Source organism: Pelophylax lessonae (assembly GCF_965119305.1).
Source record: "Pelophylax lessonae genome assembly, chromosome: 3".
NCBI classification, from domain to species: Eukaryota; Metazoa; Chordata; class Amphibia; order Anura; family Ranidae; genus Pelophylax; species Pelophylax lessonae.
Window position 1 is genome coordinate 415,896,864 of NC_138770.1, and position 17,797 is coordinate 415,914,660.

A 17,797-nucleotide genomic window follows, 5' to 3' on the forward strand; every position below is an offset into this window, starting at 1 on the left:
TTGGTGTATCAGTTGGTGTGTGATTTCAGTGTAGAAAAAATGTGAAGCGTTTTTCACATAAATAAATGAACTGTGACTATGATGGAAAAATGTGTGATATAAATTTGCATGTGCATAAGATTCATTAGAGAGAGTTTTGGGATTTCAGCAGTACAGGTGGGGTTGGGATTCATGGGCCTGGAGATGGAGAAAATCAATGGGCACTCATTGGTAAAAATAAGTATATTGAATCCAAGATAGTTTGCAGGATGAAATTTCAGTCCCAAATGAGCCAAAGGTGTTCTTCTTACCAAAGGCAAAACAGACCTAGGTAAAGGTGTGGGCAATGCCCTGTGCTGAACAATTTTAGGATTTGATCTTTTTTGAGCATTTAGTTCTTTCTATTTAGGGACTTACAGGATATTGGCCCAATGTTCTTCTGGCCCTTATAGACTATTAGCTATATTTTCATTATCATTTTCCTTCCACTGCACAATTACGTGCCACTTTGTGTTGGTCTATCACATAAAATCCCAATAAAATACATTTTACGTTTTTGATTGTAAAATGACAAAATGTGGAAAGTTTTTGATGGGTGTGAATACTTTTTCAAGGCACTGTAGTTATTTTATGATGTGGGTTTAGTGACACTTTAAGGACGATTAGCAGAGGACACTCTTCTCTTGGCAAAGGTAGCACAGTCTAGCTCCCAGAGCTGGGAACCATGATGTAGTTTACAGAACCATCTATTTTCTCATAGCTGAGGACCATGAGGCAGGTTTCTCTGATTTTGCTGTTATAGGGAGTCAGTCAGTGGCTTTGTTTACAAGTCCTAGAGCAGCTACATCCTAAGACTCGATCCCTTGATGGAGAGGTCCAGCATTCAGTCCAGAGGTACTTCGAGGGCAAGCAGCCCCCTGAAGCTCACAAATCTATTCCTGGTGCAGGGAAAGACAGTCTGCCCAGGCCTTCGGGCTATTTACCACCTCCCTGACCACCCTCTGGGGATACCTTGTTCAAAATCCCTTTCATAGTAGAAATTGGAGACTTCTCAGCTCGTATGATACAAAAGTTTGTCTTAAAGTAAAACATTAGGCAAAAGAAATGGTCAGGCTTCAAAAGGAGAGAGAGATGTATGACAGATGTTACATGCCTTCAGAGTGAAGGATGTCCTTTACTCTTTTGTTCATCGACACAGTGCTCCATAAATCATAACTACTAGGTTATATTGCCTCCTCCAGGAGTAAGGACTAGGCAGAACAAAAAACACCTTGCTACGCCCAATGGGCCATCCTCAGCTTGGTAAATAACCTCCCTCTCTGCTCTAGGTAATCTGTTTTAATCTGTCTAGTCAGGAGTAAGGACCTAGGCTCCCGGCTGGGATCTCTGGTCCTAGCAATTTTTTTTTCTCCTTCCTTACATCTTTTTTGTTTTTTCTCTTGGAAGATCTACAATCAACTGCCGGGCTGGATAATCCAGTGGTCCCCCCAGCCCAGCCAGCGAGTGCTTGCAGAACGCAGCAATGCGCAAGGTTGGCCGTGACATAACTTGCAGGCCAACCTATGTCCATGAGGCTAAGTGTTCCGCATGGTCACATACGACCGGGCTTGGGTCTGAGTCACAGCAGTCCCTTGGCCGACAGCTCCTCTACTTCAGTTGGGGAGGGTTCTGTCTGGAGCGTTACCCGCGCCATGGAAGGGTAAGTACAGTCCTCCCTCTCCCCTTTTGGCTTTTTTTTTTTTTTTTTTTGGGGTGGACCTAGGGTCTGGAGGGGGTCCCAGGGCAGAGAATGCAGCAGAGACCCCTGGGGGTCTCCCCCGCTTTCCCTACTCTGTAAGGGCCCTGGGATAGTGTGTGTCCTGCCCTAGAAGTCTGGAGGGGTCCCAGTGTAAGAGACCCCTAGGTGCGTGCCCTACTGTTTGCAGTGTGGGTATAGTACCCAGTACAGTAATACCCTTTGTGGTCCCCAAATGTTTTGCTGTATGTTACCCTCTTGAGGAGTCCCTTTTAAAAAAAAAAAAAAAAAAAGTGGACTAGGTCACCAGTCCCTCCTGTTTTCAGGTTGAATAAAGCAACCATGGTCCCAGTAGAGGAATCCCTGTCCTTGAAGGACCCGGCTGACCGGAAAGCAGAGGCTGTGGCACGCAGCATGTTTACTATGGCTGGTTGTTTACTATGGCTGGTTCGGCATTGCAGCCAGTCTTTGCCTCAGCCCTGGTGTCTCAGACCCTAACTGAATGCTCCAAGCTTTTGTGCCAGGGCCTGGGGGGTGAGCAACTCCCCTCTGCCTATGTTGATTTAGCGTACCAGTTGGTCCATGGGCTGTAGTTTTTTTGTTATGCAGCTTTGGATACAGGTCCTGTGCTGTCCAAACTTTCTGTTTCAGCGGTGGTGATTAGGTGTGTGCTGTGGCTTAAGATTTGATCCACAGACCAAGCCTCCAAGAAAGCTCTTATTAATCTACCCTTTCAAGGCAATCGCCTGTTTGGGGTTACCCTGGATGACCTCATTAAGGGTATCACGGGCGGGGGGGGGGGGGGGGGAGAGTACCTTCCTGCCACAATCTGGTCTGATGAAGGAGCACTATTGTGCATGCTCCAAAATGCATTACCGCCCCCTGATGTTGTTACGCCCCGTGCGGTCCACGGGCAAAGCATGCGTTCCACCGCTGCCTCGAACAGAAGTACTTTACCTGGCTGGGCTCCTCAACTCTAACACCCCCCCCCCCTTGCTGCTGGATGGCTGAAGAAGATGGCCACAGGGTCAAGAATGGACCCCGAGTGATTTTGTCACATGCCTGTTTTACTTGTCTATCTTGTAAGTTTTAATTCTTTGTGTGCCAATAAATGACGTCTACAGTGCCTTGCAAAAGCATTCAGCCCCCTTGACATTTTACCTATTTTGTTACATTACAGGCTTAAGCTGGGTACACACTATTCAACTTTTGTTGTTTGATTTCCTTTAGATTTACCTTCAACTATGTAGTGCAAGGGCCTGCCTGATTGCATACAAATTGAAAGTGTTTAGGTTTGTCCTCATATTATATGGTTTTGGTAAAGCTAAAGGAAAAAATCTATAGAAAATTGTATAGTGTGTATCCAGCTTTAAGTTCAATGTTTTGTTAATCTGAATCTTAGGTGATGGATCAGGACACAATAGTCTAAGTTGGTGAAGTGAAATGAGAAAAATATATATACATAAAACTATTTTTTAGAAATACAAAACAGAAAATTGGCATGTGCGTATGTATTCACCCCTTTTCTTATGAAGCCCATAAAAGGCTCTGGTGCAACCAATTACCTTCAGAAGTCACATAATTATTGAAATGATGTCCACCTGTGTGCAATCTAAGTGTTACATAATCTGTCATTACATATACACACCTTTTTTGAAAGGCCCAGAGGCTGCAACACCTAAGCAGGAGGCACCATTAACCAAACACTGCAATGAAGACCAAGGAACTTTCCAAACAAGTAAGGGATAATGTTGTTGAAAAGTACAAGTCAGGGTTAGGTTATAAAAAAAAATATCCAAATCTTTGATGATCCCCAGGAGCACCATCAAATCTATCATAACCAAAGGGAAAGAACATGGCACAATAGCAAACCTGCCAAGAGACGGCAGCCCACCAAAATTCACGGAGCGGGCAAGGAGGGCATTAATCAGAGAGGCAGCACAGAGACCTAAGGTAACCCTGGAGGAGCTGCAGAGTTCCACAGCAGAGACTGGAGTATCTGTACATAGGACGACATTAAGCCGTATGCTCCATAGAGTTGGGCTTTATGGTAGAGTGGCCAGAAGAAAGCCATTACTTTCATCAAAAACCAACATTGCACCTTTTTGAGTTTGCGAAAAGGCATGTGGGGGACTCCTAAAATGTATGGTGGAAGGTGCTCTGGTCTGCTGAGACTAAAATGGAACTTTTCGGCCATCAAAGAAAACGCTATGTCTGTCGCAAACCCAACACCTCACATCACCCAAAGAACACCATCCCCACAGTGAAACATGGTGGTAGCAGCATCATGCTGTGGGAATGTTTTCCAGCAGCCGGGACTGGGAAACTGGTCAGAGTTGAGGGAAAGATGGATGGTGCTAAATACAGGGATTTTCTTGAGCAAAACCTGTACCACTCTGTGCATGATTTGAGGCTAGGACGGAGATTCATCTTTCAGCAGGACAATGACCCCAAACACACTGCCAAAGCAACACTTAAGTGGTTTAAGGGGAAACATGTAAATGTGTTGGAATGGCCTAGTTAAAGCCCAGACCTCAAACCAATAGAAAATCTGTGGTCAGACTTGAAGATTACTGTTCACAAGCGCAAACCATCCAACTTGAAGGAGCTGGAGCAGTTTTGCAAGGAGGAATGGGTAAAATTCCCAGTGGTAAGATGTGGCAAGCTCATAGAGACTTATCCAAAGTGACTTGGAGCTGTGATTGCCGCAAAAGGTGGCTCTGCAAAGTATTGACTTTAGGGGGGTGAATAGTTATGCACATTAACTTTTTCTGTTATTTTGTCCTGTTTGTTGTTTGCTTCACAATAAAAGAAAAAAACATCTTCAAAGTTGTGGTCATGTTCTGTAAATTAAATGATGCAAATCCTCATACAATCCATGTTAATTCCAGGTTGTGAGGCAACAAAACACGAAAAATGCCAAGGGGGGTCAATACTCTCCCTTTTTTGTCCTCTCAGTTAGAGTCACTTCTACTTTTCAAAAGAGCTGCCCCAGTGCAGCGTGGCAGCCCCTTGCACGGACGTCAACCAAACCCCCCCCCCCCCCCACATTCCATCATTGAGGATTGATCTACCTAATAGAAGCGCCCTATGTTCCATGTACTTCCTGCCACAATCCAGGAAAGGGAAGGAGCCTTGTTGCAGACGGGGGCCCTCCTTCTCAGCCCAAAGTTTTTTTCGTGCTTCTGGGACTAAGAATAAGAGAAATAGATCTTCTAAATCTTCCCTGAGAGGTTCCAAGCAACCTTGGTCTGGTAAGTCTAGAGCTAGCTTCTCTGGACCAGCAGACGAGATCCATTATTGGGCTGGGGAGACATCTTCAATGGTTTCTTTTTGGGGTACCCAGAAAGGGGGGCAAAGTTTGTTATTTTCAGGTTTTTTAGGTCCTGAGTCTCCTTGTGCGGATTTAATTCCTGCCAAAGTTCAGGTAATGTCCAAACTACCTAAGGTCCCCCCTATCCCTGTCCAGGAAATTGAAATAGCTAGGTCTGATTTTAATTCTGACCAGGGTAGTCCTTCCTCTGGACAAATTTAAAGAACCACAGGCTGTGATTCACCGGCTGCTGTCACACAGATAGTTCTCTCTCCCGATTTGCATACAGGTTCTGAGTCTGGTGGTATCCACCTTCAAGACAGTTCTTTTTGCACAATCCTACATGCAGCTCATTTAGCAGGTTTGGCTTTACAGGAGGATACTGAAGTTTGTTGCAAGATTATGGGTTCCTCTGGCAGACACAGCAGGCGACCAATGGCCACGGTAAGGCCAGTATCATCCTCGACTCAGGCTTCTTGCGCAGTACCTGTGAGGAATCAAGAGCAAGGATTTTGCAATCATCCTGATGGCCATAAACGTCCCTTGGGGGATTCCTCTCCAGTTGCCCCAAGGGCCAATCTACCATCCTGCTTTATAGTTGCTGGTTTTATTGGCTTAGCTGTTAAAAGCCAGGTACTGAGGTAAAGAGGTTTATCTGCATCGGTGATCCCTACTATGGTGAAGGCAAGGAAGTCTTCTTCCAGCAAGATATACCATCGTACGTGGAAAGCGTACATTTCTTGGTGGGAGTCGATTAGCGCTCATCCTCTATCCTTTTGTGGGGCTCGGATCGTAACCTTTCTGATCAGAAGTTGGCCTTGAGTACAATCAAGAGCCAGGTGTCTGCCTTGGTAATCTTCTTTCAGCGACCCCCTTGCCACGCACTCCTTAGTTTGTACCTTCATTCAGAGGGTTCCACATATGGCTCCAACTGTACGGTCTCTTTTGCCGTCATGGGATTTAAATTTAGTGTTTTCGCTTCTCCAGAAACCTCCATTTGAGAATATTCGGGAGATTCCCTTGTCTACATTATCCCAGAAGGTGACATTCTTGGTGGCTAATAGATCGGCTCACAGAGTATCGTAATTGGTGGCATTATCCTGTCGCAGTCCATATTTGGTGGTCCATAGGAATAAATTGGTTCTTTGTCCATGTCCATCATTTCTGTCCAAAGTTGTCTCTGACTTCCATTTGAATGAGGACATTGTGTTGCCTTCCTTGTGTCCCAAGTCAGCTTAGTCAGCTTATCCCAAGGAATTTGCTTTGCATACCTTGGATGTGGTCCGTGTGATTCGGGTGTATCTGGCAGCTACTGAGTTCTTTCAGTGGTCAGACTCGCTTTTTGTGGTGACGGACGGACAAAGAAAAGGTCTGGCCGCTTCTTTGGCTACCATCTACAGATGGATCAGACAGACTGTTTCTCAGGCCTATACCATTAAAGGTCAGGTTCCACCTTTCCCTGTCACAGTGCATTTTACTCGGGCGCTGAGTGCTTCTTGGGCCTTCCGTCATCAGGCATCAATATCGCAAGTTTGCAAGGAAGCCACTTGGTCGTCGTTGCATACCTTCACAAAATTATATAAAGTAGATACTTTGGCATCTGTGGTTGCTTCTTTTGGCCGCAAAGTTTTGCAGGCTGCTGTTTAAGAGGGGCTGTTCCCTATTGAGGGGTTACATAGTTAAAGGTTGAATAAAGACAACAGTACATCCAGTTTAACCTGTGCAGGTGTGTGTGTGTCAGTGATGTATTAATTTCCCATAACCCTGAATGTTTTGATCTTTGAGATGCACATCCAAGAGTCTTTTAACTTCTTCCGGCCCGCGTTATAGCTGAAAGACGGCTACAGCGTGGGCTCTAATTTCCGGGAGGCCGTCTTCATACGGCCTCCCAGTGACAGGCTCCCCTCGCGATCCCTTGGACACAGCCAATCACAGATCATGGTGAATGGCCAATCACAGCGGCCATTTACCAGGTGATCGGACCGTGCAATGAGAGATGATCTCATATGTAAACATATGAGATCATCTCTCATCGCCAGCTCTCCTTCCTCACACAGAGACTGCAGTGTGAGGAAGAGCAGAGCCGATCAGAGGTTATGGGACACAGAGGAATGTAATCAGGGCACTATTCACCAGTGCCCTGATTACACAAAAGGTAAATAAAATACAATCAGTGCCCACAATCAGTGCCCATAGTGCTGACAGTCAGTGCTCATCAGTGCCTTACTCATCTAGGCACTGATGGGCACTGACTAGCAGCACTATGGGCACTGAGTGTGGGCACTGATGGTGCTGCCCATCAGTGCTCATCAGTGCCGCCTGTCAGTGTCCAGCAGTGCCGCCTCTTAGTGCCCAGCAGTGCCACCTATCAGTGCTCATCAGTGCCACCTATCAGTGCTCATCAGTGCGGCATATTAGTACCTCCTCATCAGTGCCCATAAATGCCACCTCATCAGTGCCCATAAGTGCCGCCTCATCAGCGCACATCAGTGAAGGAGAAAAATGTATTTATTTTCAAAATTTACTCGCAGAAAATAAGAAAAACTTTTTTTTTCAAAATTTTCTGTCTTTTTTCTTTTTCAAAAGAAAGCTCTATTTGTGTGAAAAAAATTATAAAAATTTCATATGGGTACAGTGTAGCATGACCGCGCAATTGTCATTCAAAGCATGAGAGCGCTGAAAGCTGAAAATTGGCCTGGGCAGGAAGGGGGTGAAAGTGCCCGGTAGGCAAGTGGTTAAAAGTAGCCATACTCCCTGCAGTTACCACCAATTGTGGAAGAGAGTCCCACATTGTTACCGCCCTTACAGTGAAAAACCCCTTACGCAACTTAAGGTTAACCACTTACCGCAAACTGACGTAGATCTGCGTCGGCAGACTTTGCGGGGGTATACCGGGATGATGCCTCTAGCTAGAGGCACCATCCCGGTACCGTGGTTAACAGCCGACGGTCGGCTTTCCGTCAGTAATGACCGATGCGGCTCGGGAGCCGCTCGATCGTTACCCGGGTGAGCGGGATGGGACGTCCCCCCCCCTCCCGCCGCCTTCCACGACTTTGCTCGGGGCTCCCGTCCCACCGAGCACCCAGCCGGCGCGTCCGCCGGCTGGATGGAGTCCCGATCAAAGCTGGAAACGGCTTCGATCGGGTCTCCGATGACGTGACCCGGAGGCGGCGTCCATGACGTCACTTCCGGGTTACTCTGCTGCAAAAGGCGGCAGATTTAAAAAACGGCTGTATGCAAAAACGCAGTTTTTGGCGTTTTGCATACATGGAAGTGTAGTGGAGGGGTCTAGGGTCTTTTTAGACCCTCGATCCCTCCATAAAGTGTACCTGTCACTGCATATTGGTGTCACAAGGGATGTTTACATTGCTTGTGACAGAAATAAAAGTGATCAGATTTTTTTTTTTTTTTTAAAAACCTGTAATAAAGTTAGAAAAAAATAAAATAAATAGGAAAAAAAAAATTTTAGCCGCCCCGGTCACCGTTAGCTCGCGCACAAAAAAAAACATATTCGGAAGTCGAGCCGCAAATTAAATTACTGTTCAAACCACACATGTGAGGTATCGCCGCGATCGCCAAAGCGTGAGCAATAATTAAAAAAAAGAGCTACACTCTAACTCTAAACTGGTAACCGTTAAAAAAATGTAAAGCGTCGCCTATTGAGTTCTCTATTGACCGTAGTTTGTCGCCATCCCACGTGTGTGCGCAATTTTAAACCGTAACATGTTGGGTATCTATTTACTCGGCGTGACATCATCTTTCACAATATATAAAAAAAAATGGGCTAACTTTACTGTGTAGTATTTTTTAAATGCAGTGAAATGTGATTTTTCAAAAATTTTCCCAAAAAAATGGCGTTTTAAAGACTGCTACGCAAATACTGCGTGACAAAAAATATTGCAACGACCGACATTTTATTCTCCAGAGTCTTTGCTAAAAAAAATATATATATATAATGTTTGAGGGTTCTAAGTAGTTTTCTAGGAAAATATACTGATTTTAACTTGTAAACAAAAAGTGTCCGAAATAGGGCTGGGGCTTAAGTGGTTAAACCGTCTTTCCTCTAATCTTATCGTGTGGCCACGTGTCCTCTTACACTCCTTGAGACCAAATCTTTTTTTTCTTATGCTGGGATCACCATTGAGGTTTTTGTAAATCGCTATAAATTAAATAATAAATAAGTCAAATAAATAAATTAAGTGCTTGCATTCGCTCCTCATAATTAAGGCCCTCCAATCCCCTAATTAGTTTAGTTGCCCTTCTTTGGACTCTCTCCAGTTCCAGCACATCCCTTCTGAGGATTGGTGACCAGAACTGGACAGAATACTCCAGATGTGGCTGGACTAGGGTTTTATAAAGTGGTAGGATTATAGCTTTATCCCTGGAATATATCCCCTTCCTTATGCATGCTAATATTCTCCCGGCTTTGGCAGCTGCAGCTTGACATTGCATGCTATTGCTTAGTCTATCTTCCAATAGAACCCCCAGATCTTTCTCCATCCTTGACTCCCCCAGAGGTTCCCCCCTAGAGCATATTTTAGAAGGGGTTCCTGTGACGCGGTAAGGCTCCTGTGTCCTGGTTAGCGGCACTTATGTTTAGCCTTGCGTTATTTTCCCCACCCTTCATTTTCCTTTTTCACTGCTTTTGGACATCCCAGTTATTACGATTTATGGAGCGCAGTCCGCTGTCTGAAACTTCTAATACTGCTTGCTACTAAACTGATTACTTAGAGCAGAGAGGGGGGTTATATACCAGCTGAAGACGGCCCATGGGTGTAGCCAGGTGTTTTTTTTTTCTTCTGCCTATTCCTACTCCTGGAGGAGGCAATATAACCAAGTAGTTTTGATTAATGGAGCGCGGTGTCCATCGATGAACTCAGAAAAATTGATTTTTACAGTAAGTACAAAAATCTCATTTTCTCATCTCTCTCTCTCTCTGAACTTGGTACAGTGGTACATTTATACTGTATGAAAAGATGATGTCAGCAAAAAGTATGTCCTAAATAAGGTTGTATTACTAAATATAAAATGAACACCCTCTGTTGCATATATGGTTTGAATCTATAGTAAGAAACCTAACTGACATAGGAACTAATGGGCCATACACACTATACAATTGTCTTTTGATATTTTCCTTTAGATTTACCAAAACCATATAATATGAGGTCAAATCTAAACACTTTTAATTTGTGTGCAATCAGGCAGGCCCTTGTACTACATAGTTGAAGGTAAATCTAAAGGAAATCTAACCACAAAAGTTGTATAGTGTGCATCCAGCTTTAGAATAGAAATGCATACGTAGCAAAATTGCTTCTTTGTCCTTCACAAAGACATATTGAAGTAGCCTTCAAAACTAATATATTACATTATAACATTCATATGTATTTCAGAGACTTATTTAAAATAATATTAAACTCTAAATCTCTAACATACCTCCCAGAGATTGGCAAGGGCAAAGTAAACATTCTGGGCCAGTCATTTGATTTTGAACCTTATCCCAGAGGCAAAGGGAATCAACCACACTCCTAGCCTATGAAACCATGATCAGACCAGGGTGAATGTTCACTGCTCCTCTGCTTACAAAATAAGCCAAAAACGAAATCTATCTACATTAAATGTTTGCTCCAGAAATGACAGCCCATAGTTGCCAACTGTCCCGTTTTTGCCGGGACAGTCCCGGCATATAGGAGCCTGTCCCGGGTAGTTTACATCCCTGGAAGCGCCCGTTAATCTGGCTGCCCATAAATGCTACGCAGAAGTAGTGCAGCTGAATGGGAGAATTATTCCAACTCTGCTACTTTGGCCTTAAGTTTGAAATTCCCTTTTTAATTTCCTGTAATTCTCTCTATATTGAGTAGACCCAATAATCTGATAAGTAGGCAGAGATTAATTCTGCGGAGTGGTTGGAGCTTTAGGGAAGTGGGTGTGATAAGTAATTGATAGCTGTGTTGTAAAGTGTTCCTGGAAATTCTTTTCAAATGTTGGCAACTATGGCAGCCCAATCATTTGAATGGGCTGCTGTGCCGCGAGAACCGCAGGTAAAAGGTGCATGCACTTTTTTAAAAATGCGGTCACAGGGAAACCACATAGTCTTTTTGACCATGTGGTTCCCGCACCCGTGTTTGCACTGCGGGCTGAGATGCGTGGGAGCACCTTGTGTCTCGCAAGAGCAGTGCGATTTGTCTGCTGGTATCGATACGATATCCTCAACGCACAGTGTTGGGCTAGTGTGAACCCAGCCTAATGCTGGCCATACACTAAATGAAAAATCATTCAAACTTATTTTTGAATAAGGAACACGCGGCTGTGAGAGCAAACGATTTTGCCATCATGTAATGACCAAATTTTGATCGATAAATTGGTCAAAGGACGTAAAAAAGAAAAAAAAAAACAGTTTTTTGTTAGTTTTGTCACATATGCCTAGTGCAAACAGTTCGGAGGAGAAACAAACGAACCTTTCAATTTATCGCTCTGCAGAAATTTTCCAAACTTGTCCTTCATTTTTTTGTTGGCTCAAAAAACATCACAACTGATTACCAATTTGTGTCCATTACCTGGCCGAAAAATGAATGAACTGTTCAAATGACAGATTTTCAAACAATTTTTTTGTCTGTGTATGGGCACCATTAGTTATATTATATCAAAGCTGGTACTTAAAGGGTATCTCCACTTTTGTGGGGTAAAAGAAAATAGCGTATACAATTGCGACACAAGTCATATTGTAATTGAATGTTACTAAAAATGACCTTTCTTTTTCAATTTGCAGCTGTTGTAATTTTCTGAAAATGCAATGCAATATGGCTACCTGGAGCTGTTCTGTACACAGAATGTGTACTGACCACACCAGAGAAGCATAATTTCCTGCTTGTGTGATTGGCTCACCAATTTTCCCAGAAGTCTGCCTAAGATACAAGTCAGATTTCTGGCATCCCCTGCAACAAAAATGTCATTTTTGGTGAGATTCTCCCAATAGGAACACGTCTAAAGGTATTCAGGTCCAGCAGATTTCCTCAGAGCCCTGCAGCTGCCACAGCTGATAGATAATTATAAAACCACTCCCATAAGACTCACTCAGCACAGAGGAACAAACAATGATTTCTTCAGAATAACAAAAGGTAGGAATCTGCAACAAACTTTGTTAAAATCTTTGTAATGTACATAGATCACTTTTTCTCAACAAAAGTGGAGTAAAGCTTTAAAGCGGAGTTCCACCCTAGAAATTTTTTTTTACCTAAAAATACCCCCAGTCAGGACTAGTGCATTTCAGCAACGATAGCCTCTGAACTGTCCCATTTCACTTACCTGTAAGAAGAAATACTTACCTTGAAAATGTCTTGTCCAGCGCTGCCATCTCAGGTGTGGGCAGCTGAAGCCGGAGTGTCCCTCTTCGGTGACATCGGCGTCCCAGAATGCCCTACTCGTCACTTCCGGAGCAGGCGCTTCATCCCTGCAGTTTCTGGGCATGCCCAGAAGCTGTTCAGCAGGGAATGACGCGCCTGCCCGGAAGTGACGAGCGGGGCCGGTGCAGGCGCATTGACTCCTGGGATCGATTACGCTCATCTCCCAGGAGTCAATACAAGGAGGAATTGACGTTGTGCGCTGTGTCCGCAGAGAAAGGAAGAGGAAGGAAAGTAAGTATATTTTCATTAAAAACAAGGTAAGAGAAACGAAAAAAAAAAAAATTTAATTATCCAATTCTTTTTCAGGTAAATTAAAGTGGAGCTCCGGCCTCGGGGGTGAATTTTAGATAAAAATACCCCCGGGACAGTCAGGGCTAGTACATTTCACATTGGATAGCCTCTGTACTGTCCCGGGTCGCACTTACCTTTTAGAAGAAATACTTACCTTTAAAATTTCTTCTCCAGCGCTGCCATCTCAGGTGTGGGCAGCTGAAGCCAGCGCGTCCTCTTCTGCCTCCTCTTCAATGACGTTGGAGTCCCAGAATGCCCTGCACCGGCATGCCCAGAAGCTTATCAGCAGGGAATGCCACGCCTGCACCGGAAGTGACAAGCCGGGCCGGTGCAGGCGCATTGACTCCTGGGAGCGATGACGTTCAGCTCCCAGGAGTCATCGCAAGCCGGTGTTCCGTGAAAAAACCCTACCCGTGAAAATTCCCTACCCTCGTCACTTCCGGTGCACTTACGTCACACCGACGTCATGGAACAGCTGAGCAGGTTACCATTGCGCATGCTCAGAGGTCCGGAGGGTAGGGAATTTTCACGGGGTAGTGTGTTGTAACGTTACACCGCATCAGCTGTTGCCGCGGTTACATTAAAACATCTCGGCTGCAACATGAAATCATCTCCGCTCCTACCTCTGTCACTTCCCTGATCTCGGCTACTAAATGTAAAAGCGGCAGGTCTATGAAAATATAAATGACGGCGATCTCGGCTCCGTGATTTATATTTTCATAGACCCACCGCTTTAAAATTTAGTAGCCGAGATCAGGGAAGTGACAGGGGTAGGAGCGGAGATGATTTCATGTTGCAGCCGAGATGTTTTAATGTAACCGCGGCAACAGCTGATGCGGTGTAACGTTACAACACACTACCCCGTGAAAATTCCCTACCCTCCGGACCTCTGAGCATGCGCAATGGTAACCTGCTCAGCTGTTCCATGACGTATGTGCACCGGAAGTGACGAGGTATGGAATTCTCACGAGGTATGGTTTTTTTAACGTTACACCGGAAGTGACGGTGCGGGCCGTGGCTGCAGAGGGAGGAAGTGGAAGGAAGGTGAGTATATTTTCTTCAAAAACAAGGTAAGTGAACAAAAAAAAAATTTGGGAGCATCCATTTCTTTTTCAGGTGACCCTCAGCAAGCGGATGGCCCAAAATAGATTTTGAGGCCGGAACTCCGCTTTAAGCCTATAATGAAGTTTGTTATAAAAAAAAATGAAAATCACCATGACGATACTTTTTTTTTTTTTATAAAACTTTATTTAATCATCAAAATTATATACATAGTAACATAATTTCATTGGAAGAAATAAACACTTGACTATAGAAGCCTCCTAGTTCAATTGCTGCATACATTGTACTATACGTCCCGCCTTCACAGCCGCTAAAAATAGGCTATAAACCGCCGCTGGGTCCACCGCGACATGTAAGGCCTTCAGCTACTGGCTGGAGGAAGGCTAAACGTCCCCTGTCTCTGAGCCATACAACTGGTCAGCGACCTACTCGGCATCAACCCCACCGTCCAATCATCTCTGGCAGACTTCCAGCACACGCCCACCTCCACCTGTGCCCGCACGTGAGGTTGGACCCGTTATGTAAGGAGGAGCCCCAGTCCCGTCTCCTCGTCCAGTACGACGCTGCAGCGTCAGGCTCAGGAGGGGCGTGGTGTGGTGGAGGCGTAGGTGAGGTGTCCGGTTGGCGCATGCGCATAAGCTCAGTCTAAGCTCAGTGCGGCCGACTCGTACTTTGTATTGGCTCGGGACAATGAAGCAGAATTCTAACGTACCGGCGTTCCTGAGCAAACTGTGGACGTTGGTGGAGGACTCGGACACGAACGAGTTTATCACATGGAGTCAGGTAACCGCTCTTCTGCTCTGTGTGCATATAGGCACGGCTTCCATCTTGTGGCAGCGGCCCAGGTGCAGACATGATGCCACCCACTACCAACTGAGCCCTGTTCACATGCTGCCGTGCCTTCCTGGGCTCGCCTCCTTTCCTCATGGTTAGGTGGGAGTTAGTCTTAGGGTTATAGATACGAACATGTATTCATTCTAGAGCTCAACTCTCCTACTTCTCTGTCAGTGGGCACTTCTGTTCCTTTGGAGTCCCCTCATCCTGCCTTCTAGACTATGGAGATACGAGATGACACCCAGCCGTCCTAAAGCACAACTAATCCCATTGATTTAATTGTTCACTCTTACATGTACTAGTGTGCACATGTTGGCTCTCAATAGTATGGTCAGATCATCCAATAGCTGGTGTCCTGGCCGATCACATGTGCAGCACCATGGCAACTGTAGATCAGACAGAGGCTAAGATGGCAGCTTCCTTGCCTGTAAAGGATAGAAGGCATTAATTCTGCTTAACTACTCAAGGACCGTCCCATGTGCATATACTGTGGCAGCAAAATCACATACCTATACGTGATTTATTTCTTTTTTCCTCTTCCGAGTCTGGGCGCGTGCCACCGACGACCTGCACCATTTGATTGTGTTTTATAGCATAAACCTATCCTTTAAGCAGACCATAGATTACTATATTTCTTTCCTTCCACCACGGGTGTAAGGAAAGAGAATTGCTCAATTCCCCGGTCAGTGCTATTCTGACCTATTGATAGGTTAGTAAAAGTGCTTTCCCATTTCCTAACCTAGACAAATCTCAACAGTTAATCCTTGTAGTGTGGGTGCAGCCTGACTGCAAGGGAGGACTTTCGTTTATCCCAGATTTGGGGGTTATGTTAGGCCTGTTTTTCACCTTTTTTTTTGTTTTTGGATTGTGGGAGGAAACTGGAGCACCTGAAGGAAAATATTTAATCATGGAGTTTGTTAAAACCCTATTTAACACAGCCACAATCTAAAGGCATCAAAAATACACTGTCTTCAAAAATGTCCCAAATCTTGTTGCAATGTACGGTTATAAGGAAAATTTTGAACTTTGTCTATTGCACAGAAGTTATTGCTTTTACATAAACACATGTAAACCACATCACAGTGGAACATACTGTAAAAGGCACACAACATGAATGTTTTCTGATTGATTTCCAGCTGCATGCCTACGTATGCGTAGGACTTCAAGAGATTGGAGGAACTCCCACCACTCTGGGGCCTCAGTGGTCTTTTAACTACCTCCCACCCGGCCATAGTACATATACGGCCGGGCGGGAGTCTCGTCCTTCTGAATGGACGTTCCGGAACGTCCTTCAGAAGGAGAGAGATCGCGCCGCCGCGGGCACGCGCAGCGGCGCGATCTCGATGTGCCTGTGTCCCTCGGACACAGAGCGACATCATTCGGCAGGAGGGCCCTGTGATTGGCCCTCCTGATCACATGACGGCTGTGTCCAATCACAGCCGTCGTGTAATGTAAATAGAGCCGTTGTAACGGCTTCGATCTCTTCTCCTCCTGACAGATCATGTCAGTGAGGAGAAGATCAGAGGATCTGTGCTGCTGCGGGGGTGATCAGTGAGTATTTCTAATTACTCACTGATCACAGGGGGGGTCTGTGCTGGTAATCAGAACATTGATTACCAGTGCAGCCCTGGGGAGGGGGAGGGGTGCCACTAAGCCACCAGGGATGCCCACCCATGACCACCAGGGATGCCCACTATGGCCACCAGGGATGGCAAGCAGGGCTCAGAGAGCCCCCCAGTGCCCTCCCTATCAGTGTTGCCCACCAATGGCATCTATCAGTGCTGCCCACCAGTGCCATTATTGCCATCTATCAGCGCCGCCCACCAGTGCCCATTATTGTCCACCAGTGCTGCCTATCAGTGCCGATCAGTGCCCCCCATCAGTGCCGATCAGTGCCACCCATCAGTGCCGATCATTGCCGCCCAACAGTGCCACTATCAGTGCCCATCAGTGCCGCCAATCAGTGCCCATCAGTGCTGCCTATCACTGCCCATCAGCGCTGCCTATCAGTGCCCACCAATGCTGCATATCAGTGCTATCTATCAGTGCCACATATCAGTGCCCATCAGTGCTGCATATCAGTGCTACCTATCAGTGCCCATCAGTGCTGCATATCAGTGCCACCCCATCAGTGTCTCCTCATCAGTGCGGCATCATCAGTGCTCATCAGTGCAGGAAAAAACATATCTATTTACAAAATTTTATAACCTAAACAAAAAAACTTTTTTTTTTTTTTCAAACTTTTCAGTCTTTTTTTATTTGTGCACCAAAAAAGAAAAAACCTGACGGTGATCAAATACCACCAAAAGAAAGCTCTATTTGTGGGGAAAAAATGACACAAATTTGGTTTAGGTACAGCGTTGCATGACCGCGCAATTGTCATTCAAATTGCAACAGCGCTAAAAGCTGAAAATTGGTCTGGGAAGGAAGGGGGTTTAAGTGCCCTGTATTGAGGTGGTTAATATGTTCAAATGGATCTGGAAATATTAAAGCCACTGGGGTTGGTTTACTAAAACTGGAGATTTCAAAATCTGGTGCAGCTGTGCATGGTAGCTAATCAGCTTCTAACTTCAGCTTGTTCAGTTAGGCTGGGTTCACACTGGGGCGGCTTCAAAGTCACCCCAGTCTGAAGCCGCCTGGTGCAGCACGACTTCAGTGGGGCTTGCAAACGACTTCTCTAATAGAAGTCAATGCAAGTCGCCCCCAAAGTAGTGCGGGAACCTTTTTCTAAGTCGGAGCGACTTGAGTTGCTCAGATTAGAACGGTTCCATTGCACAGAATGGAGCGCGACTTGTCAGGCGGCTAAGTCGCCTGACAAGTTACCCCAGTGTGAACCGGGACTTAGGCTGGCCATACACTATACAATTTTCTTGTTCAACTTTCCTTTAGATTTACCAAAACCATGTAATATAGGGTCAAACATAGACACTTTCAATTTGTATGCAGTCAGGCAGGCCCTTGCACTACATAGTTTAAGGTAAATCTAAGGTAAATTGAATAAGAAAATTGTATAGTGTATGGCCAGCCTTAAGCTTTGACAATAAAAGAACCTGGAAGCTGATTGGCTATCAAGCACAGCTGCACCAGATATTGCACTCTCCAATTTTAGTAAATCAACCCCCAGTGAGAAGGTGAGAACAAGTCCATGTTTCGTTAAACATATGTGGTGACTGAAAAGTGTTT

At 45.2% G+C, this 17,797-nt stretch overlaps 1 protein-coding gene across 2 annotated transcripts in view; it reads left to right on the plus strand.

Moving 5' to 3' along the window:
- Positions 1-14,385: 14,385 nt before the first annotated feature.
- The window catches only part of HSF2 (heat shock transcription factor 2), a 64,553-nt gene continuing 61,141 nt past the window's right edge, over positions 14,386-17,797 (plus strand). For both annotated transcript variants that reach the window (XM_082252117.1, XM_082252118.1), the window contains exon 1: positions 14,386-14,563. In XM_082252117.1, the coding sequence (XP_082108243.1) occupies positions 14,471-14,563 (93 nt within the window). In that variant the 5' untranslated portion in view covers positions 14,386-14,470. The remainder of the gene's footprint in view (positions 14,564-17,797) is intronic.